The sequence below is a fragment of the Caretta caretta genome, chromosome 2 (assembly GCF_965140235.1).
Source record: "Caretta caretta isolate rCarCar2 chromosome 2, rCarCar1.hap1, whole genome shotgun sequence".
NCBI lineage: Eukaryota > Metazoa > Chordata > Testudines > Cheloniidae > Caretta > Caretta caretta.
Genome location: NC_134207.1, coordinates 248,482,207 through 248,508,181, shown reverse-complemented (window position 1 = coordinate 248,508,181; position 25,975 = coordinate 248,482,207). Strand labels below are relative to the sequence as shown.

General features: G+C 40.5%; 1 protein-coding gene across 8 annotated transcripts in view; it reads left to right on the top strand.

The window, feature by feature from the left end:
* The window catches only part of ZMYND11 (zinc finger MYND-type containing 11), a 144,916-nt gene extending 120,258 nt beyond the window's left edge, over window positions 1-24,658 (top strand). For 5 of the 8 annotated variants that reach the window (XM_048837648.2, XM_048837643.2, XM_048837640.2 and 2 more), the window contains 9 exons: window positions 853-908; window positions 1,774-1,851; window positions 2,395-2,513; window positions 4,194-4,401; window positions 5,528-5,596; window positions 7,441-7,479; window positions 16,769-17,041; window positions 17,940-18,125; window positions 22,315-24,658. In XM_048837648.2, coding sequence (XP_048693605.1) covers window positions 853-908; window positions 1,774-1,851; window positions 2,395-2,513; window positions 4,194-4,401; window positions 5,528-5,596; window positions 7,441-7,479; window positions 16,769-17,041; window positions 17,940-18,125; window positions 22,315-22,437 — 1,151 coding nt within the window. In that variant the 3' untranslated portion in view covers window positions 22,438-24,658. The remainder of the gene's footprint in view (window positions 1-852; window positions 909-1,773; window positions 1,852-2,394; window positions 2,514-4,193; window positions 4,402-5,527; window positions 5,597-7,440; window positions 7,480-16,768; window positions 17,042-17,939; window positions 18,126-22,314) is intronic. The other 3 variants (XM_048837649.2, XM_048837644.2, XM_048837642.2) reach the window with 1 other exon arrangement.
* Window positions 24,659-25,975: the final 1,317 nt, after the last annotated feature.

Sequence of the window (25,975 nt, the reverse complement as noted above, 5' to 3'; positions counted from 1 at the left end):
TAATGGGTAGCAGGTTTAAAACAAATAATAGGAAGTTCTTCTTCACTCAGCGCACAGTCAACCTGTGGAACTCCTTGCCTGAGGAAGTTGTGAAGGCTAGCACTATAACAGGGTTTAAAAGAGAACTGGATAAATTCATGGAGGTTAAGTCCATTAATGGCTATTAGCCAGGATGGGTAAGGAATGGTGTCCCTAGCCTCTGTTTGTCAGAGGGTGGAGATGGATGACAGGAGAGAGATCAATAGATCATTACCCATTAGGTTCACTCCCTCTGGGACACCTGGCATTGGCCACTGTCGGTAGACAGGATACTGGGCTGGATGGACCTTTGGTCTGACCCAGTATGACAATTCTTATGTTGTTATGTTATGTTAATTGGAAGTAAAAGCACCACAAGAGGTAGTTTCTAGTATTGACCCATCTCAACTGCATGCTGTAATCCTCTAAGTGACAGTTGTGTTTCTATAAGGATACTGTAGCAAAGAGTGGTGTTTTAGAACAACTGCAGCAGTTGGGCTAGGGCATTCATGTTTAAAAAAGAAAGTGAAACATCTAGATTGTTAATGGTGGCCCATCCCTCGGTCCACTTCTAAAGATGCTTACTTACCATGTTAGCTAGTTTAAAAGTCCCCAGTAATATTTATATATACAAATGGATATGATGGGGGTTGTGAGGCAGAGAAATAGAGTTGATGGTTGGAAATGTAATAGGAGAAATTTTAGCTAAGATACTGAATGAGTTTTTTTTAAAGCATATATTTATAGCATGAAAGGCATCGTGACAGCGATTGCAAGTCTTTGAGCAGTGTTCTTATATTGTGGTTATTGATGGTATTTATTTTTAATTTACAGCGGACAGTGAACAAGCTGATATAGCTAGGATGCTTTACAAAGACACATGCCATGAGGTAACTACTATCTACTAAATGAGATGAAAGAAATGATTTGGTACAGATGAAACCATTTGGTTTTAAAATAATGTACTATCGAGTTTCTAAAATGATGATTTCTTTCTTTGTCTAAGTTGCCCCTAAAAGCAAGGAAATAATGTGGAACATTTATTATTAACTTTCCCAAATTAAACTTTTTCACAGTGAATTCCTAATTCCTTTTCCTTTTGTTCTGCATAGCCAGGGTTTTATATCTCTCACACACACAGAACAGCTTTATTGCAATTTGTTATCATATTTCTTTGCTCGCTGAACTACAGTTCTTCATAATTGGGAGGACATGATTAGTCAATGGAAAGGAGAAATCAGGAGTAAAGTTTTAGTTTCCAAATAATATATAAACACATATTTAGACCAGAAATGGTCAGTCTTATCTGATTTCATTCAAACCCAAAGCCAAATTCTGAATGATTTCCAAGATGGACAATTGAAAAATTGAATGGGACAGGAAAGTTGTGTTCAGGACAGCTGACGGTTTGCTCAGCCTTCATAGTCAACTAATTTCAGTGCTTTCAGAGTGTGCTTTAAATATGCTAATGGTCCTTGTGCTGTGTATAATCTTTAAAAATAAATTAAAGTTCCATTAGCATTATTTTTGTAAAAAAGAAAAAATGTTTCTATGTTAAGGCCAAAATTTCTGCCACTCTCAACTTGCCTCTATCTTTATGAATATAACTAACTGATTGCACAAAATTGAACTGATTCCACAAAATTAGCAGGCAGGGTTGAACATTTGACCTTAAAAATCTTACTACTTAAGAGTTAATAGCACTGTCACAAAGAGAATGTCCCAGGGGCTGATTTACTTGTTTTTGTTTTTCAGCTGGATGAACTGCAGCTTTGCAAGAACTGTTTCTATTTGTCAAATGCACGTCCTGACAATTGGTTCTGCTACCCTTGTGTATGTTTCTGACACAGATTTTTATTTACTTGCTTTTTAAAAAATAAATGCTTTCAGTTCTGGTGTTATTCATTTCTTGACTATTCTGCTTCAAATAAGCAGAATAAGCTTTTTTCAAATGTACTGTTTAGTCTCTGCACCTCTGATATTTTACACAAGCAAAAACATTAACTGAAATCCAAAGCAATAACAATATGGGAAATAAACTTGGTTATCAGGCAGTTGCATTAGAAATAAGGAGTTTACAGGAATTAAAGCTCTGTTTCTGGATAAAGCTATGAAGACAAATTTAATTTTTGACGTGCTTAGGAATTCTGTGTACATTAGATAGACAAATTCTGAAAAGTGTGTAACTTTCTTAATGTCTTTGATCCAAGCAGTATAGCTAGCATAGGAAGATAAGAATGAAAAAGAGCACTAGACATAAAAAGCAACCGTGTTCTTAAGATACTAGCACAGTGTTACACTAAACTTAATATTTGTGGGATGACTGAATGTAATACTTCAACCCCAATAATAAAGAAAACACTTTTTTTTTTCCAGATACCTAATCATGAGTTGGTTTGGGCCAAAATGAAAGGTTTTGGGTTTTGGCCAGCCAAAGTCATGCAGAAAGAGGACAATCAGGTCGATGTTCGCTTTTTTGGGCATCACCACCAACGGTAATTTATTAACCCCGGGTGCTGCATGCATGTCTCACACAAGTTTACCCCATCCAATCATGTTGTAATATGTTGTAACATGCTGAACTAGTCACCAGCCTAACTTTGCCATAATTATTTCAGAAAGTTCAAAGTCAGGTGTAAGACATCAGAGGCTGATGAGTGATGCATAGAAGATTCCATTTTCAGAATTGCCATAGGGATGTTCTCTACTGTTTAAAGTAAAAAAGCAAATTAATTCCTGTGCACCTGACTCTTCACCGCCACAGCAGCCTGTAATAAAGACATTGCACACAAACTAGACACACATTAACTGAGATGTATTTTAGGTGCCTGAACTGCTAACTTTCCACATGTTGTTAGCCAACAAGATGCATCACAAGTTTACATTTTAGGGATGTAACACATTACAAAGTGTTTTGGTGTTATTGTTAGCATTGTGCCAACAGTCCCCAGGTGGAGCCCAATTTTCAGAAGTTTGTAATTTAAGTGAAATAATCCCTTTCACCTAGGGCTTCAGGGGGTTGGGTTGTTCATTTAGGTAACATTTGGCTATGGCTACTTTGTGAGATTATATAAGAAAAGAGAATAGTACAGCCCCCAATTTTGTCCAAGTGCTATTGACGTAGCTGGTGCTGCTCTACAGAATGGTCACATCAGTGCTGCTTTTACAGCATCAGTGTGTATATGATTGTAGAGGTGAAACAACATTTACATTTTGGCTCATTGTTTCTGAGAAAGTAGTGCATTTCAATGCATCATGAGGGAGGCTGGAGACTTTTATAGCTTTTTTTTTTCCTAGAAGTGTTTATTTAAGTTGTTTTTTAATTTAACAAGGACTATGTATATTTTCACTTGATTTATCTAGTAAATAATAGAATAGACTATGTCTTAAAACAACTGTCTCCAGCCTCTCCACAAGTGCTTATTATATTACTTCTTAACAAGGAGATTTTCTAGCAAAGATAAATGAATAAGATCTCTTACTTGCATTTAAATCATGGAATGACTTGTATTGAAATCATAAGTACCTTAGCAAAAGCTTCATACGTAAGTAGAGAATCATTTCATTTGTAGTTTTGGCACCAGGCTCACACAGCTTCACACAAGTGGTGTGTTCTCTTATTAAGTAGTTCGATGAAAAACACCTGAAACATAAGTATATACTGTAAAGTGGAAAATCTGAATAACTTTAGAGACTAAGGAACCTTTCAGATCTCTAAGTCACTGGCAGGAATCCAGTCCAGAACAGTAGGACAAAAGGTAATTACTGTCCGATGGCTGTTCAGTGATTTATACAAAAGGATCTGGTGTGCTTGATTCAGTTCCAGATAGATAGCTAGATAGATGTCCAAATCACAAAAACCATCCATACAAGAGGCATGAATTTGGCACTCATCTTGAGTTTCAACAAAGAGGCTAAGGACTGAATTTGAATAGAAAGTGCACATGTAGTCGTGGTCTCTCCATGTCCTAATGATGCCCAGCCCCTGTGAAAAACTGGCCACTTTGAGTTAGTTGCATAAATACAGATTTGAAACTTGGACTCTGTCTCCATGGCTGCCAGTTAGCCCAACACTAAATTCATCAAAATATCTCACCCTAAATCTTTTTTAAATGTATATTAACACACTCTTTCTCTTCAGCTTTCTGATTGTGTCTTTAAATGGTCTTTACAAGGGCCTGGATCCCTTCAGAAAACATTCAAGATATCACAGTTAATATCCATCGGTTGCATGTGAAGCGCAGCATGGGCTGGAAAAAAGCATGTGATGAACTGGAACTGCACCAGCGTTTCCTTCGTGATGGGAGATTCTGGAAGTCTAAGAATGAAGATAAAGGTGAGGAGGAGGCAGAATCCAGTATCTCTTCCACCAGCAATGAGCAGGTGAGTACTACTGCAATGGCAAGAACTACTATAATTTATTAAATGATGGAAAGGTGACCTGCAATGGAATTTTTAAAGTTAGTTTTAAGTTATGCCCTGTTTACTTCTTTATGATGAGACGAGAAGGCAGGTTACTTTTTTGATTTTAATACTTTAGAAATACCAGGAATATAAAGTTGTCATCTTCCCAGGTTTTGCTGGGTGACTTCTGGGAAGTCTCAGGAATGTTTATCGGGAACTCTAACACCTTGATTGAATGAGCAAAGGTCCTTAAAGTTAAATAAGTGTTAATGAAAACAAAGAGTTTAAATTGTCCTACTGAAAGTCTCTTCTCCCCACAACGGCTCAGCTTTCATTCTGTTGACTCTTGTGATGTCACCATTTCACTAGTTCTCCAGACATAGGAACATAGACATTGCCGTACTGGAGCAGACCCAAGGTCCATCTTGTCCAGTGTCCTGTTCTTGACATTGACAATATCAGATGCTCCAGAGGAACGTGATACTAAGAACTGCCTACATCCTGGCCTGTAATTATTAGAGATTAATTATAACTCTGTCTTGTTATAGATATAAATGTACAATTTCTGTTTGAATCTTGCTAAATTCTTGGCCTACATTCCAAAGTTTAATTACACAGTACAAAATCAGAACATTTTCCAGCCTAGAAAGGACCTGAATTTCTAATGTACAAAAACAAGCAGAAAAATGTTTTCCTAAAAACAAAAAAACAAAAATCTTTTCTATCACTTCAGTGAATCCTGATATAGGACTAGAGGTTTGTTCCAAAATGAAGAACCCGTTTGCCTGAGCATACCAATGACAAATTGCATAAATAGTGTAAATTAAATAAATAATTGTTATTTATTAGAGAATTAATAACACATACACACATGGATTCTACTCACTCCTCAGCTCATTAGTTATGAGGTCATTATCACTAATTCAGAAAATATATCTGAGTGTACATAGTCCTCATTTTGGAATTGTATTTGGCTTTGTATGTTGCCTTTCACACTCCAGGTATCTCATGCATTTTACAAAGAATGCTATTTATGTTGGCAGCTGAGAACTAGTGTTTCCCAGCATTTGGAATTATTCAACATTCTTTTTAATAATGTTGACAGCTGAAGGTTACTCAGGAACCCAGAGCAAAAAAAGGACGACGTAATCAAAGTGTGGAACCCAAAAAGGAAGTAAGTAGCCTCATGGGGTATGTCTGCCAGTTAAGCAAAACAATGAAAATAAAAACACTTTCAGAATTATGATAGACATCCCTTATTTTCTGTCACATTTTACTTGTTTTATGCTACTATCATTAAAAGTTTGAGTGTCAGCACGGCGACCTTCTCTGCTGAAGACTATAATGAGATCTGTTTATCTTAAGGTTTTGTATTGGCACTCACCACCTTGGTATCTGTGTAAGATCATCACAAGTTTAGCGACAAGTAATAGTCAGATGGTATCATTACAGTTAAAAATCTCCATCACTAGTAAATCAACGTCCCATTGACAATAGTTTCTTTAGGAGCGGCAAACTAGGTTTAATTTTAATAATATATTACATATTTAAAAAAACTGTTAGAAGACCATTATTTAGGTTGCCAAGTCAAGGACTCAAAAGTTAGGAAATGCCAGTTTTATGGTTGCCCACAGAACCTTAATTCTACCCACTTGTACATCCAAACCATGCACTGAAGGATTATCCTAATAGACATGCACAAGAAGGCAGTGGCACTGGCAGCCATAAATCTGGCATTTCCTAATTTGCATTCTTAATAATGTTCCTTTAATGTAGTTTTTATGTGACTTCATAGTTGTTTTGAAAAAAGGAAATAGATTTTAAAAAATCTGTTATGTTTGACTGTAAAAACACCCCCAACTTACCTCATGAGCTGGGTTCAAACCCTGACACTTAAGCACAGACTGCTACAAGTACTTGAGCAGCAGAACTAACTACATTAGTTGGCAGCAGCAGAAGTCTGTTGTCCCAGTATAGGGATGAGCTGCTGGGTTCAGAGGATGGTCCAGTGGAGCGTGGCCTGGCTATCTCTCCATCCTTGGGAGATGAAGAGGCTCCTGCCCCATGTGGTGCCTCCAGAGTGGGGGATGGATCACTGGGGCCATGTGCTAGGTATGTATGGGGAGGGGTCCTCTGTTTCTGCAGTTTCTCTACAGTTCCCAGGGGTTCCCAGGGCAGTGTATGCGTCTGTCGCTCCTGCTGCTAAGGCTTTGGCAGCAGGTTGGATCCAGCTCATTAGTATATTGGGGCATTCAATTATTTTGGCAGCCTGCCAAAATAATCCTGTGAAAATGCAAGTGGGAGAAAGAAAATGGTGATTTCTAACAGTCTACAATTCAGCTAAACTGAACAGAATTTCTTGGGACAAAGAAAAGACACTTCTCAAGCCTAGAGACTGTCTCCCAACCAAATTTGAAATGTCCATTGTAAACAATGAAGATGTTAGAGTTTCTCAAGGAAGGTTCCAATGATATTTTTATATTGAAAGGTGTTAAGCAACCTCAATATACAGGTCACTACCATCTCTCCCTATAATTGTGTGGGTCACCAAATTTTGTCCACTTGATAGAGGCCTGGAGGTTGAATCTAAAGGGCACAGTTGAACAGAGAGCAGCCCACCTTTGCTTTAATATGGGGAGAGGAATCACAGAAACTACAGGTTACAGCACACAATGCTTCATTGTGGTTTAGGTGACACCAGTTGGAACATTTTATTCTGGGACATGTAGTGTCAGTGGGCCTCAACTCCAAATGAAAAAGGAGGGCAGTCACAGGTTGTAGCTTAGGCATACTGATTTACTTCTTTCTTTGAATGTGCCCAGATCTTGTGCTTATGACATTTGAACTCATGGGCCTGGCTGTCCTTTCACTTATGCCAACCCTACGTGGATGTAATACCACAAACTTAATTAAACTACTCCTGATTTATGCCAGTATAAGTGAGAGGAGACCCAGGCCCAGCACATAGAAATGGAAAACTTGTTCTTGCTCATTTTTGTTCTGCTTTTTGTGTTGCAGAATTGTTTAAAAAAAAACCTGGTCATAACTGGCAGAAAGGTTAGATGTTCTTGTATGTGATTTATATAATATTTTAAACCTGTGTATAAATATATATTGATGCAATATTTAAAATGTATTGTTAGAATGAACAAGGCAGGATGTTACCATGACCACCTACATTTTAAAGAAATAATGTACAGTAACTCCTTGCTTAACATTGTAATTATGTTCCTGAAAAATGCTACTTTAAGAGCAACAATGTTAAGCGAATCCAATTTCCCCATAAGAATTAATGTAAATGGGGGGGTTAGGTTCCAGGAAAAAAATTTTCGCCCAACAAAAGACTATATATATGGGGGGGGTGCTATACACACACACACACAGAAAAAGTTTGATTGTGAAGCTTGGTTGAGGTGGTGAAGTTAGAGGGTGGAAGAGGGTGGGATATTTCCCAGGGAATGCCTTACTGCTAAATGATGAACTAGCATTCGGCTGAGCCCTCAAGGGTTAACACATTGTTGTTAATGTAGCCTCACACTCTACAAGGCAGCACGAATGGAGGGAGGAGAGACAGCATGGCAGAGAGAGACAGAGACACACACCGTGTGTGTATGTGTGTGAGAGAGACGCGCATTGCCCCTTTACGTACAGTGACCCCACTCTAAGTACATTGCCTTTTTAAGTAGATCAGCAAGTTGAGACAGCAGCTGCTGCTAGCAAGCTCCCTCCGTCCTGAGCCTTGTCATGTCCTGCACCTGCTCTGTGGAGCGGGGGCAGAGGGGGACACCCTGACATTAGCACCCCTCTTTCCCTTCCATCCCCCCCGACCCCCTCCCCCAGCTCTGCACAACAAGCAGGAGGCTCCTGGGAGCAGCTCCAAGGCAGAGGGCATGAGCAGCACATGGCAGTGGGGGGTGGTACAGCTGAACTGCCCGGCAATTGGTAGCCTGCTGGGCGGCTGCCGCACAGGAAACTTAGGGGAGCTGAGAGCTGATGGGGGGCTGCCAGTCCACCCTGGTTCCAAGCCCCCACCCGCTAGCTCAACAGGCTGTTCTTCCTGCAAGCAATGGACAAAGCCAGCAGCTACCAAACAACATTATGAGGGAGCATTGCGCAACATTAAACAAGCATATTCTCTAATTGATCAGCAACGAAACAATGTTAACCTGGATGACATTAAGTGAGGAGTTACTGTAGAACTATATGAAAAATACAGGGAAAAGTTTAGGTCAGTGCCCTCAAGTTTTATTCATAGTGCAAACTGATACAAAGTCCTAAAACATGCATTAGTATCACAGTGTATGATTCTTTGTATTGTTATTGCTTGAAATATGAGGCAAAGTATGTCCTATACTTGATGTGAGGACATTAGATGTCAAATAGACGAAACCTCCTTAAAAAGATCTCTCCTAGTAACTACAATAATACAATAAAAAGAACAGGAATACTTGTGGCACCTTAGAGACTAACAAATTTATTAGAGCATAAGCTTTCATAGGCTACAGCCCACTTCATCGGATGTATAGAATGGAACATATAGTAAGATATATATCTATACACATACAGATAAGTTGGAAGTTACCATACAAACTGTGAGAGGCTAATTAGTTAAGATGAGCTATTATCAGCAGGAGAAAAAAACTTTTATAGTGATAATCAAGATGGCCCATTTAGACAGTTGACAAGAAGGTGTGAGGATACTTAACTTAAGGAAATAGACTCAATATGTGTAATGACCCAGACACTCCCAGTCTCCATTCAAACCCAGGTTAATAGTACCTAGTTTGCATATTAATTCAAGCTCAGCAGTTGGTTGTTGGAGTCTGTTTTTGAAGCTTTTCTGTTGCAAAATTGCCACCCTTAAATCTTTCACAGAGTGGCCAGAGAGGTTGAAGTGCTCTCCTACCGGTTTTTGAATGTTATGATGTCTGATGTCAGATTTGTGTCCATTTATTCTTTTGCGTAGAGACTGTCCGGTTTGGCCAATGTACATGGCAGAGGGGCATTGCTGGCACATGATGGCATATATCACATTGGTAGATGTGCAGGTGAATGAGCCTCTGATGGCGTGGCTAATGTGATTAGGTCCTATGATGGTGTCACTTGAATAAATATGTGGACAGAGTTGGCATCAGGCTTTGTTGCAAGGATAGGTTCATGGGGTTAGTGTTTTTGTTGTGTGGTGTGTGGTTGCTGGTGAGTATTTGCTTCAGGTTGGGGGACTGTCTGTAAGCGAGGACTGGTCTGTCTCCCAAGATCTGTGAGAGTGAGGGATCATTTTTCAGGATAGGTTGTAAATCTTTGATGATGCGCTGGAGAGGTTTTAGTTGGGGGCTGAAGGTGACAGCTAGTGGTGTTCTGTTATTTTCTTTGTTAGGCCCGTTCTATAGTAGGTGACTTCTGGGTATTCTTCTGGCTCTGTCAATCTGTTTTTTCACTTCAGCAGGACGGTATTGTAGTTTTAAGAATGCTTGATAGAGATCTTGTAGGTGTTTGTCTCTGTCTGAGGGATTGGAGCAAATGCGGTTGTATCTTAGAGCTTGGCTTTACACAATGGATCGTGTGGTGTGTCCTGGATGGAAGCTGGAGGCATGTAGGTAAGTACAGCGGTCAGTAGGTTTCCGGTATAGGATGGTGTTTATGTGACCATCGCTTATTAGCACAGTAGTGTCCAGGAAATGGACCGCTTGTGTGGATTGGTCTAGGCTGAGGTTGATGGTGGGATGGAAATTGTTGAAATCATGGTGGAATTTCTCAAGGGCTTCTTTTCCATGGGTCCAGATGATGAAGATGTCATCAATGTAGCGCAAGCAGAGTAGGGGCATTAGGAGATGAGAGCTGAGGAAGTGTTGTTCTAAGTCAGCCATAAAAATGTTGGCATACTGTGGGGCCATACGGGTACCCATAGCAGTGCCACTGACTTGAAGGTATATATTGTCCACAAATGTGAAATACTTGTGGGTGAGGACAAAGTCACAAAGGTCAGCCACCAGATTTGCCATGACATTATCAGGGATACTGTACCTGATAGCGTGTAGTCCATCTTTGTGTGGAATGTTGGTGTAGAGGGCTTCTGCATCCATAGTGGACAGGAGGGTGTTTTCAGGAAGTTCACCGATGGATTGTAGTTTTCCTCAGGAAGTCAGTGGTGTCTCGAAGATAGCTGGGAGTGCTGGTAGCGTAGGGCCTGAGGAGAGAGTCCACACAGCCAGACAATCCTGCTGTCAGGGTGCCACTGCCTGAGATGATGGGGCATCCAGGATTCCCAGGTTTATGGATCTTGGGAAGCAGATAGAATACCCCTGTTCGGGGTTCTAGGCATGTGTCTGCACAGATCTGTTCCTGTGCTTTTTCAGGGAGTTTCTTGAGTAGATGGTGTAGTTTCTTTTGGTAATCCTCAATGGGATCAGAGGATAATGGCCTGTAGAATGTGGAGTTAGAGAGCTGCCTAGCAGCCTCTTGTTCATATTCCAACTTATTCTTGATGACGACAGCACCTCCTTTGTCAGCCTTTTTGATTATGATGTCAGAGTTGTTCCTGAGGCTGTGGATGGCATTGTGTTCAGCACGGCTGAGGTTATGGGGCAAGTGATGCTGCTTTTCCACAATTTCAGCCCGTGCACATCAACGGAAGCAATCTATGTAGAAGTCCATTCTGTTGTTTTGACCTTCAGGAGGAGTCCACGCAGAATCCTTCTTTTTGTAGTGTTGGTAGGAAGGATTCTGTAGGTTAGTATGTTGTTCAGAGGTGTGTTGGAAATATTCTTTGAGTCGGAGACGTCGAAAGAAGGATTCTAGGTCACCACAGAACTGTATCATGTTCGTGGGCCTGGAGGGACAAAAGGAGAGGCCTCGAGATAGGACAGACTCTTCTGCCGGGCTAAGAGTATAGCTGGAAAGATTAACAACATTGTTGGGTGGGTTAAGGGAACCGTATTTTTATGGCTGACTTAGAACAACACTTCCTTGGCTCTCGTCCCCTAACATCTTCAGCCCCCAACTAAAACCTCTCCAGCACGTCATCAAAGGCTTACAGCCTATCCTGAAAAATGATCCCTCATTCTCACAGATCTTGGGAGACAGATCAGTCCTCGCTTACAGACAGCCCCCCAACCTGAAGCAAATACTCACCAGCAACCACACACCAAAAACACTAACCCATGAACCTATCCTTGCAACAAAGCCCAATGCCAACTCTGTCCACATATTTATTTAAGTGACACCTTAAATAGGACCTAATCACATTAGCCACGCCATCAGAGGCTCATTCACCTGCACATCTACCAATGTGATATATGCCATCATGTGCCACCAATGCCCCTCTGCCATGTACGTTGGCCAAACCGGACAGTCTCTACGCAAAAGAATAAATGGACACAAATCTGACATCAGGAATCGTAACATTCAAAAACCGGTAGGAGAGCACTTCAACCTCTCTGGCCACTCTGTGAAAGATTTAAGGGTGGCAATTTTGCAACAGAAAAGCTTCAAAAACAGACTCCAACAACCAACTGCTGAGCTTGAATTGATATGCAAACTAGATACCATTAACTTGGGTTTGAATGGAGACTGGAAGTGGCGGGGTCATTACACATATTGAGTCTATTTCCTTAAGTATCCTCACACCTTCTTGTCAACTGTCTAAATGGGCCATCTTGATTATCACTACAAAAGTTTTTTTCTCCTGCTGATAATAGATCATCTTAACTAATTAGCCTCTCACAGTTCGTATGGTAACTTCCAACTTATCTGTATGTGTATATATATATATATCTTACTATATGTTCCATTCTATGCATCCGATGAAGTGGGCTGTAGCCTATGAAAGCTTATGCTCTAATAAATTTGTTAGTCTCTAAGGTGCCACAAGTACTTCTGTTCTTTTTGTGGATACAGACTAAGACGGCTGCTACCCTGAAACCAGTAATGCAATAATAATCAATAATAATATCCAAACCCAAAAGGGGGCCAGTGATCTACACAGGGATGGGTAATCTAAGAAGTATTATGGCTGCACTTGGAGAGGTTTTTAATGGCCTGGCATAGTTTACCTGAAACACCCCGCCCTATTAGCAGGTATTGATCCTACTGGTAAAGATTTAAGAAAGTTCAAATAACTTTTCTGAGACAGGTGGATTGTTACCCCACCCAGGTATGGGGAGGTGGAAATGGCTCTCTAAGAGAGAGGGGCCAGCATGGTAACTGAGTAATCCCCATTTAGGGACGCTAGAAGCAACCAAGTTTAGACTCATAGACTTTAAGACCAGAAGGGACCATCAGGATCATCAAGTCGACCTCCTGCACATTGCACATTGTGCACCCACCTACTCCTGTAATAGAACCATAACCTCTGGTTGAGTCTTACCCGCCAGACACCTAGGAAAGAATTCTCTGTAGTAACTCAGAGCCCTCCTCATCCAGTGTCCCATTACCGTCCGTTGGAGATGTTTAATATTAGAAGTCACAGATCAGCTACATGCCATTGTAGGCAGTTACATCCCCCACCCACTGTTCCCTTTGGAAGGCTGGTCCAGAACTTCACCCCCCTGATGGTTAGAAATCTTCATCTAATTTCAAGCCTAAACTTGGTGATGGCCAGTTTATATCCATTTGTTCTTGTGCTGACATTGGCACTTAAATAACTCCTCTCCCTCCCTGGTATTTATTCTTCTGATGTATTTATAGAGAGCAATCATAACTCCCCTCAGCCTTTGTTTGGTTAGGCTAAACAAGGCAAGCTCTTTGAGTCTCGTCTCATAAGGAAGGTTTTCCATTCCTCTGATCATCATTGTAGCTCTTCTTTGCACCTGTCCAGTTTGAATACACCTTTCTTATATATGGGAGACCAGAACTGTACACAATATTCAAGAGCAGGTCTCATCAGTGCCTTGTATAATGGTATTAATACTTCTCTATCTCTCCTGGAAATACCTCACCTGATGCATCCTAAGATTACATTAGCCTTTTTCATGGCCGGATCAGATTGGCAGCTCATAGTCATCCTGTGATCAACCAATACACCCAGATCTTTCTCCTCCTCTATTGCTTCCAACTGATAAGTCCAGCTTATATTTCCTGAGTGCACGACTTTGCAATTGGCACTATTAAATTTCATCCCATTTCTATTACTCCAGTTTTCACAGTCGTCCAAATCTTCTTATATGGTATTCCAGTCTTCCTGCGTATTGGCAATACACCCCAACGTTGTGTCATCCACAAATGTTATTAGCACACTCCCACTTTTTGTGCCAAAGTCATTAATAAAACTGTTAAATAAAATCAGTCCCAAGACCAATCCCCCAGGAGTTCTACTAGTAACCTCCCTCTAGCCTGACAGTTCACCTTTCAGTATGACCCATTGTAGACTCCCCTTTAGCCAGTTGCTTATCCACCTTTCAGTTCTCATATTAATCCCCATCTTCTCCAGTTTAACTAATAATTTCCCATGTGGAACTGTCTCAAATGCCTTATTGAAATTCAGATAGATTAGATCCACTGCATTTCCTTTGTCTAAAAAATCAGTTATCTTCTCAAAGAAAGAGATCAGGTTGGTCTGGCATGATCTACCTTTTGTAAAACCATGTTGTATTTTATCCAATTTTACCATTTACCTGCATGTCCTTAACTACTATTTTTTTTTCAAAATTTGTTCTAAGACCTTGCATACAATTGAGGTCAAACTAACAGGCCTGTAGTTTCCCGGATCACGTTTTTTCCTCCTTTCTTAAAAGTAGGTACGACAGTAAAATCTGTTTTATCCGGCACGTTGGAGGGATGGGGGGTGCTGGTAAGTGAAAAATGCCGGTTAACTCAGAGGGAGGGAGTTTGGGTGTGGGAGGGGGTGCAGAGTGCGGGCTCTAGGAGGGAATTTGGGTGTGGGAGGGGGTGTGGGGTGTGAGAGGGGGTGTAGGGTTCCGGATCCGGGGGCCGCTCATCTCAGGCGGCTCCCCACAAGTGGTGACCTGTCTCCGCTGGTCCTAGGCCGAGGCACGGCAGGCGGCTCTGTGCACTGCCCCTGCCCTGCCTCATGTGATGGCTCTGCAGCTCCAATTGGCTGGGAACCACAGCCAATGAGAGCTGTGGGGGCAGCGCCTACGGGCGGAGGCAGCGCACAGGGCCACCTGCTGCGTCTCCACCTAGGAGCAGCCGGGACAGGTCACCACTTGCAGGGAGCCGCCCGAGGTGAGCGGCCCCCGGATCCAGCACCCCACACTCCCTCCTATACCCCCTCCCACACCCAAACTCCCTGTCAGCCCCACCCAACTGGACTATAAACCAGAATTTCAATGAAGATCAGAAATGCTGGTTTATAGAGCTTTCTAGTTGGCAAAATGACGGATAAAACAACTTTTACTGTATAATAGCAGTGCTCCAGTCGTAGGGTGTAACCCTTGAGTCTACAGATTCATTCAAAATCCTTACTATTGGGCTTGCAATTTCATGTGCCAGTTCCTTTAATATTCTTGGATGGAGATTATCCAGGTCCTCCAGTTTAGTCCCATTAAGGTGTTTGACTTTGCCATCCACCTCTGATGTGGTAATTTCTACTTCCATATCTTCATTTCCAGTAGTACCCCTGCCCCGTCCCTAAACTCCTTATTAAAAACTGAGGCAAAGTATACATTTAGGTGTTGGGCCATGCCTAGATTACCTTTAATCTCCACCCATCCTCAGTGCTTAGCGGTCCCACTTCTCCTTTTCTTGTTTTCTTTTTATTTATATGGCTGTGGAAGCTTTTACTATTGGTATTAATTTCCTTTTCAAGGTCGAAGTCTGCTTGGCTTTTGGTAGTTCTTACTTCTCCCCTACACTTTCTGGCCTCCAAGAGGTAGCTCTCCTTGCTGATCTATCCCATCTTCCATTCCTTGTAGGCTTTCTGTTTCTCTTAATAACTTGTTTGAGATGCTTGCTCATCCATGTTGGTCTGCAACCCTTCTCTATGAATTGTTGCCCCTTGCTGAGATACAGGCTTCAGATAATTTCTGCAACTTTGGCTGAAAGTAATTCCAAGCCTCTTCCACATTTGAATCATTGAGTTCTTCAGTCCAGTCCACTTCCCTAACTAATTCCCTTAATCTTTTTAAGTTTGCCCTTTTGAAAACAAGAACCCTAGTTGCAGACCTATTTTTGTTTATCCTTCCCTTTAGTTTTGGGAGAAGACTTGAGCCGAACTTCATGTTGTATTAGTGTTCCTTTTGGGTCAATAAAGGCAGACCCAGAAAAGGGTTGAGTTAGGGCTCTAGAGCGTGTTTTGAGAGCGGGTTTGGAACAGCGCCTACTCAGTGAGGTTATAATATAGACTGTTTTGCAGTCTTTGGCCTAATGCAGGCCTCTGGATCGGCGACCAGATAAGGGCAGCTCTCAGAAATTAGTCAGGCTGACATGTTACATAGCACTTGGTAGCAAAAGGGGAATACACAATCTACCTTTTAATGGGTATAATTTCTGTACTCGTCATTTAGGCAACAACAAAGCATAGCCCAAGCAGTAGACGTGATAAATGATGGTTTGACATTGCAGAGAATTTGTTAATTATCCATTCTGCATTAAGTGGTTATCAAAATAAAAAATAATAATCTTTTCTTAGAGGAAACAAACAGGGTTTTTTTTGTGATTTTAAACACTTCAAGTTCCTGGTCTGGGGGATGGAGGTGAGGGGGTAATATTACTTATATCTTAAAGAGCATGGACCACTAGTATTATTCTGTTACGAACTGTGAGCTAAATTCAGTTCTACAGTAACTGTGATTTCTTCCCTGGATAATTATGTAACTGCACAATGCTTTCATGGTCATCTGTGTCTAGTTCTGTTATTATTAGTAACACTTGGCATCTGATTAGCCTTTCAGTTTCAAAGTGCTTTTGAAACAATTAGTTAATCCTCTCAGCAGCCGTGTGAGGTAAGCAAAATCTTATAAAATACCAAAGTAGCCTATTGGGCCCAATTTAGCCCAGCGTCCACTAGAATAAACTCAGGTTTAAGGGCCCACATCTAGGATCCCTCTGAGAGGGTGTTAGTGAAGAGAGGATGCAGCCACCCCTTCACTAAGGGGCTTGTGTGGATGCAGTGTAACCCCCAAATGGGCAGTGCTGGCTGAGAAAGGGGCATGGCAAGGATGACATACTGAGATTCGTCATGTCCTTTGGAGCCTTGGCCTCGGACTAACGCTGCCAGCACTCCATCACACTGAGCACCCTCCAGGAACAGGGTCTTGGCTAGTAAAGGGGGATGTTAACGTATGCCTAACTTTGCCAGCTTCAGTGTATTCGAATCCTTCCTTTTGGATGCTAAGAGTTATAGTCTGTCCTGGATATAAGTGTTAGAAATTTTGCTCTTTCTCTGTAGGAGCCAGAGCCTGAAACTGAAGCAGTAAGTTCAAGCCAGGAAATTCCCACAATGCCTCAGCCCATTGAAAAGGTTTCAGTCTCAACACAGACCAAGAAGTTAAGTGCCTCTTCTCCAAAAATGCTGCATCGGAGCACCCAGACCAATAATGATGGAGTGTGTCAGAACATGTGCCATGACAAATACACCAAAATCTTTAATGACTTCAAAGACAGGATGAAGGCTGATCACAAGAGAGAGACTGAGAGAGTTGTACGAGAAGCAGTGGAAAAGGTAGCCCTCACCGCAAGTAACCCAAACTGTACACATGTGGTTTGGGGTGGGAGGAGATTGTTGTCTTCTGTCATCTGTTCTTAAGAAAATAGGGAAAATCCTTTTTTAAAGTGCAACTTTCAAAAGAAACTGTGTAAAAACAGCATTGGTTATTGTATTTCAGAGAGTCCATATCAAATGTGCTTAGTTTATTCAGTATAGTTGTTTTTTTCTAGCTTCTATCCCTGCAGATGCAACCTGCTATCTGAAAATCAAGCTGTCTTCATTCATTCATTATAATTGACCCCAGTAACACTTTTCCAGCTCATTTGATTCTAAATTATGCCTTCAGTCTTCACCTGTGTGATGTCATGCGGTGAGATTATACAGATGTTTTTTATCGTCTCTTTAAGTGAAACTGAATAAATAATTTTCTTGTCAGTTATTTCATCTTGAGCATTAAACAGTTTGGGTCAGATTGAATCTTTAAATGTTACCCTTTGAACTCTTCCACCCATTGTGGTTTTTTCATACTTAGTGAAGTTTCTTTGCATGGGTTTTGTCCAATCTGCTCTTACTGTAAATTTGTACAAAAGAATTAAAAAAATCCCTTGTAAACTGAGCACATCTGATCTAGAGTCATTGACACAATACACGTGGAATCCTGTGATGCTGCTTTGACAGAGTTGCCTTGCAGTGTAGAACTACTGTAAAGTTTTGATTGTGATCTATGTATTGTATGCTAAATTGCTGGGATCAGTTTTTTATTTGTTTTTAAGCAGTAGAAGCTTCTACATTTTCCAAGAATGAAAATTCTACTTTGTTTGACCTCCATCTACTATGGTAATGGTATTTAGAGGTAGCCAAAGAATACAAATACGCATTGACTTTCTTTATTGACTTGCTTCCCTTATCCCAGCTGCGTACAGAGATGGAGGAGGACAAAAGGCAAGCTGTAAATAAAGCTGTAGCCAACATGCAAGGAGAGATGGACAGAAAGTGTAAGCAGGTAAAGGAGAAGTGCAAAGAAGAGTTTGTAGAAGAAATTAAGAAACTAGCAGGTCAGCACAAGCAACTGATTTCCCAAACCAAGAAGAAGCAGTGGGTAAGTGTCAGGATTTATTACCAGTGAATAACTGAAAATATTTTGTACAGGCGGCAGGAAGCATGGATGTGCTTTCACCATTACTGTTAACCACTCTGTTCTCCCTGAGCTATTAACCTTGGGGTCATCCTAGTCTCCCCTCCTCCCTCTGCTTTTCCTTGCCACCCTAATTGCCAAATCTCTACTCCATGCCTTGGTTATCTCTCACTTTGAGTTCTGCTGTCTCCTCATCTTAGGCCTATGTGAAACTAACCCCACCCTCTCCAGCCCATCAAAATGTTGCTTCCAAAATAATCCTTTTTTCCTATGGCTACAATCATGTCCCTTTGAACCACTTCACTGCCTCCCCGTTATGCTATGTATGCATTAAATTATGACTTTATTGTCTTGCTTTCCAAGCCCTGCGTGAAGCAGCCACTTGTATAGGATAGCTATAAGTATAAGTAAGTATAGCTAACTTGTCTCCATTTGTATTCATCTGCCAATGATGCCAACTTTTGTTTCCTTCTCTCACAAATGTCTCAACACCTCCTTCTATGGTACCCTGTATACATGGAATGACTACCCAAAATATATTTCTCAAGCTTTCACCCATCCCTCCTTCACTCCTAAAAACTTGAACCTCTAGCAGCATATACAAAAAGTGGATATAGTTACACTTGAATAAAACAACTGGAACTGGATACGTAGCTCACCCATGTATCCCATTTCCCCATGCTTTGTGTTTTGTCATTCTAGATTGTAAGCTTCTTGGGGCTGGAAGTATGTCTTCCTATATGTCAGTACAGCACCCAGCAAATTTTGGCTACTAATGCATTACAAATAATTATTAACATGTAATGCTGCAGATTTCTAATAGGATGTAGATGGAAAATTTGTTACTGTCATTAGGAGCAGAAGGTCTACTCTAACACATGGACTGTTTAGAGAGAGAGAGAGAGCATGCAACTAAACATCAGACAAAAGGTGGACTAGATGTAATGTTTAAAATGTGGCATTAGGATTTTGATAGCAATCTATAAAATAAAGGATGGTTGGCCTTAGATCTACTATACATCTCTCCTGCATAGATCTTGCCAGATATATAGGGCTGAGTCTTGTTTTAATGCCTCACCACAAGGTGGCACTCTCATCTTGGAGACATAATGGATGCCAGCACTCAGCTATCACTTTCTTCCTCCTCCTTCTCACAGTGACCAGCTCTGTGTCAAGCCAGTATCAATGATTTTTTTCTTTCCACTGACAATGGTTGTTCATATTCAAAATCACTGTCTAACAATGATTTTGTCTAACAAACTATTGTTTTTGTAGTTTGAGGATACTCTGTAAAAAGAAAACTATATCCCTTAGAAGAGAGAAGGAAAACGTCAAGTAGGGACAGTAGATCCCTTCCTAAGTATCAAAGATTGTTGGTGGTTTTAAAGAGGAATCGAATATGTCAAACAACACAGCTCCCATAGAATTATCTATCATTCTACCAGTATCTCACTTTTATCTCTTGATGGAGTGTGCTTTAGTCTCTAATAGTGACGTACCCTCAGTACTTACCTTGAGAGCCTAGATAACTATTTAGCTGTATAAGTGTCCCCCATAGGTAGAATTTATGACAGATGCACACTTGCACTCCTGCTGTCCCTGTTAGAACTTGGAATCATTCTAGTTTATTGTGATTTGTTTGTCATGTTTGATAACTTTATTCAAAAGAAAGTGCTAATTGATGCACTGGTACCCATTCCATTGCATCTCACGGACATGTGCAAACACCACCTCCAAGTGAGGCAGTTACATGTTATCCTTTCTGATGCCAGAGAGCACTCTTGACAGTCGCACACAAACCTAGGGACCCGGGAGTAGGTCCATCAAATGCTGCCTTTAGTGAATCATTCCATACAGGCAAGTCCTGTCTCACATTTTTAGAAAAAAACTTGTTCAGCCTCAAACTGTTGGAAATGGTCCAAATATTCAACCCCTCAAAATGATTTTTTCTCCAGCGGTAATAACGACAGACGCTTACGTGCAATACTACTGCTGCGTGCGGCTATTATAGTAATGATACCTTCTTACTGAAATCTCTTATAATCAGCATATACCAAATGAGTTGTAGTGGCTTTGCTTATTAATGGTTTTGTGATGGATAGCCCAAAGCCAGGGAAAGCTTTTATTATTAATTACACGTTTCTATTTCAGTTACGCATAGAGACCACAATTAAGATCAGGGCTCATTGTGCTAAGTGCTCTACAAACACACAGGGAGACATGGTCCCAGCCTCAAAGAGCTTACAGTCTTGTTACTGGGTTGAATTCTCTGGTGGTATAAATCAGCACAACTCATTGGACTTTCACGCATTTACGCTACTAGAGAATTTGGCTCTAATACAAGATGCAAAATATGGGTAACAATAGGAGACGAGGGGGTGGAGGACAAGGTTAACAGTCATAAGATTATGTAGTGTGATCATCTCGAAAAGTCAGATTCAGAGTTAAAGCTGGCAATTTGCTCCCTCTGTTATGGGTATCTGCACGTAGGATGATATAGGAGCTTTATGTCTGAGACTTATGGAAGACGTGTAAGAGGAGCAGCAGGCTCTCCATCTATGGATCTCCATCTATGGATCTACCCTCCTCCATTTTAGCTTTATTGAAGTCTCCTAGCAAGCAAATGTGAATCTGATCTTTGGCTGACTCCCGTGCTCTGTGTAATGTAGAGGCATGCATCTGTTCCATGTTCCTTTTCAGCTGATGTTCCTAATGGCCTAGACAGCCAGCTTTATGAAATCCAGGAATATGGATCTCTAGAGGATATTCATTTGAAATGCTACAGATAAACTGTCTATAGCTGAGTTATAAAAAGAAAAGGGAAGGGGTTCCAGTTGCAGCTTGGGCAGTCCCTTTATTGGTGATGGTTATTGGCTTTTGGCTTAGCCAATATAAATTTTTTTCTTCTGTCTGTTTTAGTAAGCTGTAGTTCTTCAGGACAATTAGGTTTGTTTCCTGAGTAATCCTTCATCTTATATTGTAACCACGTGGGACATAAAGGAAGATGGGAAGTTTCATGAAAAGTGAAATCCTGATTCTTTGACTCGGTGGCTGCATGTGGAGAGGATGCGCTGTATTCCTCCTCCCGTACCCTGTCATACAATAGACATCTCAGTCTAGATTTTCAAATGTCCCCTCGCATTTTGGGGGAGTGCCCAACCTGGGACTTCCAGGGCCTGATTTTCAAAGTTACTGAGCACCTAGTAATAGTGCTTCCCTATTGTACAGGGATACTTCGAGGTTAAAATGTAATGCTTTTGAAGTGCTCAGATACTATAATGATGGGGGTGATATAAAAATCTAGAGACTGTGACTTGTCAACAGATCCGGTCCCAGTCTCCTTGTCAGACAAGTTATTTTCCTGTTAGCTTGCACCTCTGTTGTACTACAATAAAATAGTATAAGCAGCACTGCCCTGACACTCAGGTAGAAAGAAATTAAAGGCAAAAGATTTTAAATATTCACCTTTCAGAACCAAATCCTTTGAATTCTGAAGGCCTGTTCATCCTTCTTGAAGGGCCCAGGCAGGAAAACTTGAGACTCTGGAAGTTATTGCTGTGTAAATCAAATTCATTATCACTGTGTTGAGTAGCAGAAATTCCCTTTTCATATAAAGAAAAGCCTTCACAGCCTAAGCAGAGCAGGGTAAAGAAGCCTCAGCTGAGTAACAGAGCAGCAGACCACTGGTGATCACGGCACTTCATTATGTAGTGAAGTGGCCAGATTTTCAGAGCTGCTCAGCACGCACTCACATTGTTCTTGAGAGGCGGATGTGATGGAGTCTCCATTGTTCTCAATAGGAGCTGCAGGGTGCTAAGCACCATTGAAAATGAGGCCACTTCATTTAGGTACCCCAGACTTTTGGGGAAAATTAAGCTCTGTGTATTCAGGCGATGAGGTGTGAGTATAGGCTAACTTTGCAACTATCGAAGTCTTCCTCAGGGGATCTGCTGAAAGAAAGAGCAGTCCTTACCTAGCAGGGGTGAAAAATCCCCCCTGCATTTGGCTACCACCTGCCTAACTAAAAGAGGAATACTCCACAGTCTCTACTGAGGCAAGCAAGTGACAGAAAACAAACGAGCAGATGAGAAACAATTTGCATTTGTCGGGGTTGCTCCTAGGAGTGATAGTAATCCATTTGTTCTCTCTGCAGTGCTACAACTGTGAAGAGGAGGCTATGTACCACTGCTGCTGGAATACTTCCTACTGTTCCATCAAGTGTCAGCAGGAACACTGGCATGCTGAACACAAACGTACCTGTCGCAGAAAAAGATGAAAGATTTAGTCCTCCCCTAGAAAACCACCCCGATGATTGCTATTCTCAGACACAGCGGTTTTTGTTTCCAAGAAGCCAAAATTGTTTAGAATTTGCTTCCCATTTTGCACCAGCCTTTAAACAATTTTCGTAAAGAAATTTTGCACAGTAGTTTCAACCTTCTGTTTAATGCTCCTCCGAAATTTTGTCAGTCTACTGAATTTAACATCAGTGGGAGCAGGTTACTTTAAATAATTTTAAATAGAGGATTTGTTGCATTTTAAAACATTTTTAGGTTTTACAGAGATTTTAATCTTTAAAAGCAACAGATTTAAAAAGAAAAACAACATGAGCTTAATGAAAGGAACACTTAAAAGTTAGATCTGAATGTAAGAACTATAGAACTGTTTCAGAAAAAAAGCATACTACCTTGATGTAACATTTATTTCCTAACCTTGGTGAGCTGGTTTTGTTCAGCTTAATTTTACTGTTTAAAGGCATTATCTATTGGTTATACCAGTGGGTACATGATTGAATTTAGGGAACAGGGTTGACACAGCAGGTGCTAGTCCTGCCTATTTTTTCTTAAACGTTTCCCTGTTGTGTTTTTTTCATTATTTCTTTTCAATATATAACTTTTATAACAAAATATTAGCTTTGATCTTGTAGTTTCAAATCACAGGGGACTGGGGTAATTTTTGCTGAGCTGGATCTTAGAGAAAAATGAATATTTAAATTTTAAAGTTTGCACATTTCATCCTTGTCCTAACATGAGTGCTTGTAACAAGAAAAAGAAAAGCCAAAAAAACTACCTTTATTCATACATTGAATTATAGACGAGGCATAAAAATATCTTTAATGCTTCCCCCCTCCCTCTAAGCCCCCAACCCAAGGTCATTTGACAGCCTATTATCCAGTGTCACCTATTCCATTGCAACTTAATAATAAAAGGAAAAATAGCACTTAAGTTTCACAGAAGCCGTTATGTTTGTAGTAATGGGTCATTGCCTATTAATGAGCTCCATCACTGTACTCAGAATGAAGAATAATGCATGTTAATTTTCTTGTACTAAAGATGCCGTGATTTGTAAAAAGTCTGTATTTTGCGGAATGTCTGGATTAAGAAGCATTACCAATAGGAATGGATCGATAGTTGAAAAATGATTTTTTTGTTTTGTTTTATATATAGTTATATGAATTGCATCCATATTCAGAGACAATTTTTTAAATAGGTGTAAAGCTTACTTAAACAGCTTTTCTTTTAAAGTGTCTCACCATTTTAGTTTCTTTTAAAGGTTGGTCTTAGACTGAGTCAAATGCCCATTAATCATCCTAGCTATTTTTTGAGAAGTTAGAGGAATAATTTGTAAATATTTATTTAGATCTTTGATATTTATTGAAAGCAATTACATGATGGAACGATGGAAGCGGAAGAATCAGGAGGAAAGCCTTTCAAAAAAGTTTTCTTTAGGATTTGTCAGGGTCAGTATAAAGATTAAAGTATAACTAAGTCTTCTGTGAACTGCCATTGAAATCCTGATCTTTTTTACTTACAGTGGTGATACAAGTTAATTGATTTGATACTGCCAATTAATGCCCAATATGTTGAAAAAAACTACATGGTAAGTTGATTGGAAACAATAGTAACTAGTTAGTAGCTTGAATTACCACAGACTGTTATTGCCTGATAACTGTGTAATTAACGTTGGTCGCCTCTGTGTTGTGACGGTAAAACACATCACAACTAAAAATAAATCTTGTTCGATTACTTTACGAGTTCCAAAACTTCGATCCACCCCTATGAAAGCAAGTTATTGTGGAAATATTTTCGGTGTAAAATCATTCCAGAATATGTAATATTTAACTGATAGCTGCATGAAAGTAAGATTCGTGTTACTTTGGCTTTTTTGTCTCTGTTGACACGGTTGCACATTTCCAAGTTACTACAGCGTGAAAACTGTGTGTTAAAAAAAAGTTTAAAAAATTGTGGCCTGGTTTTGTATAAGTTTTAGGTAAAATTACAATTGATTGTTTTAGGAATCATGATTTAAAAATTAATTTTTCTGCAAATCATAAAGCTATATTAAAGTGTTGAGCTTAGCCACTATGCACATTGTAATTATTCATTGTGGCTGTCCAGTTCTATGATGCATTCTGGCATTTTGTAAGCTGCTCTGACTAGCAATATATAGAGTCATTTAATGTGTTAACATTGGTTAATAAATGTATTTAAAAAAAAAAACCTCGCTGCTCTATGAAAGTGTCCATGTTAATTCTGGCCTCTTACAGAAAATATACACTTTTTGGTTTCAGGGGTCTGATTTATAATGATAGCGATTTTTCAGAAATGCTATTTCTGGATACTCTCTCCCTACATTAGCAAAGAAAATCCCTCCATTTGGATGAAAAAATTCTCTGCGATTCAATAGAAATACTGTCTGGTATCTGTAGCAGGCGTGACTGGAAAAATCACTGTTTAAGGTTGCAAGATAGGGTCTGCATCTGAATCAAAGTCATTTCTGTCATCAGTGTGTGTTTGTCTACCTGCCACCCTTTGTGTTATGTCAGAGTAACCAGACTGTCGAGGTCCAGGGGTCTATGACCTCATTGTTTGGTAGCTAAATGAATATCAGAAACCAGAATATACTGTTGAGAAACAACCTCTCACTTCTTTCCTGGGCCATTACTAGATATTATATACACGTCATGCTCATTTCAAAAGATTATCTCAGATACAGTTTTTCCCCAGGAAAGTATTGCTTTTTTACCCCTCAACAATCTCTCAGATATGTTAACCACTTTTTCTACTGTTCAGTCACAAACTTGAAACACATCTTAACATGCGACTTAGACAGCCGTGACAGGCAATGCCGGGAGATTACAGACTAATAGTAACAGCCATCTTGTAGATGAATACTGAGCAGGAATTATTTAGACAAGTGGTTTTCAACCTTTTTTCATTTGCAGACCCCTAAAAAAATGTGAGTGAAGGCGTGGGCCCCTTTGGAAATCTTAGATATAGTCTGTGCCTCCCCCCCCCCCCCCCCTCCAGGGGTCCACAGATCACAGGTTGAAAACCACTGATTTAGAGCAAAGATGTGGAGACAGAGGTGATTAGGGACTATTTAGAAAAGCTGGACGTGCACAAGTCCATGGGGCCGGACGATTTGCATCCGAGAGTGCTGAAGGAATTGGTGGCTGTGATTGCAGAGCCATTGGCCATTATCTTTGAAAACTCGTAGCGAACCAGGGAAGTCCCGGATGACTGGAAAAAGGCTAATGTAGTGCCAATCTTTAAAAAAGGGAAGAAGGAGGATCCTGGGAACTACAGGCCAGTCAGCCTCACCTCAGTCCCTGGAAAAATCATGGAGCAGGTCCTCAAAGAATCAATCCTGAAGCACTTGCATGAGAGGAAAGTGATCAGGAACAGTCAGCATGGATTCACCAAGGGAAGGTCATGCCTGACTAATCTAATAGCCTTTTATGATGAGATTACTGGTTCTGTGGATGAAGGGAAAGCAGTGGATGTATTGTTTCTTGACTTTAGCAAAGCTTTTGA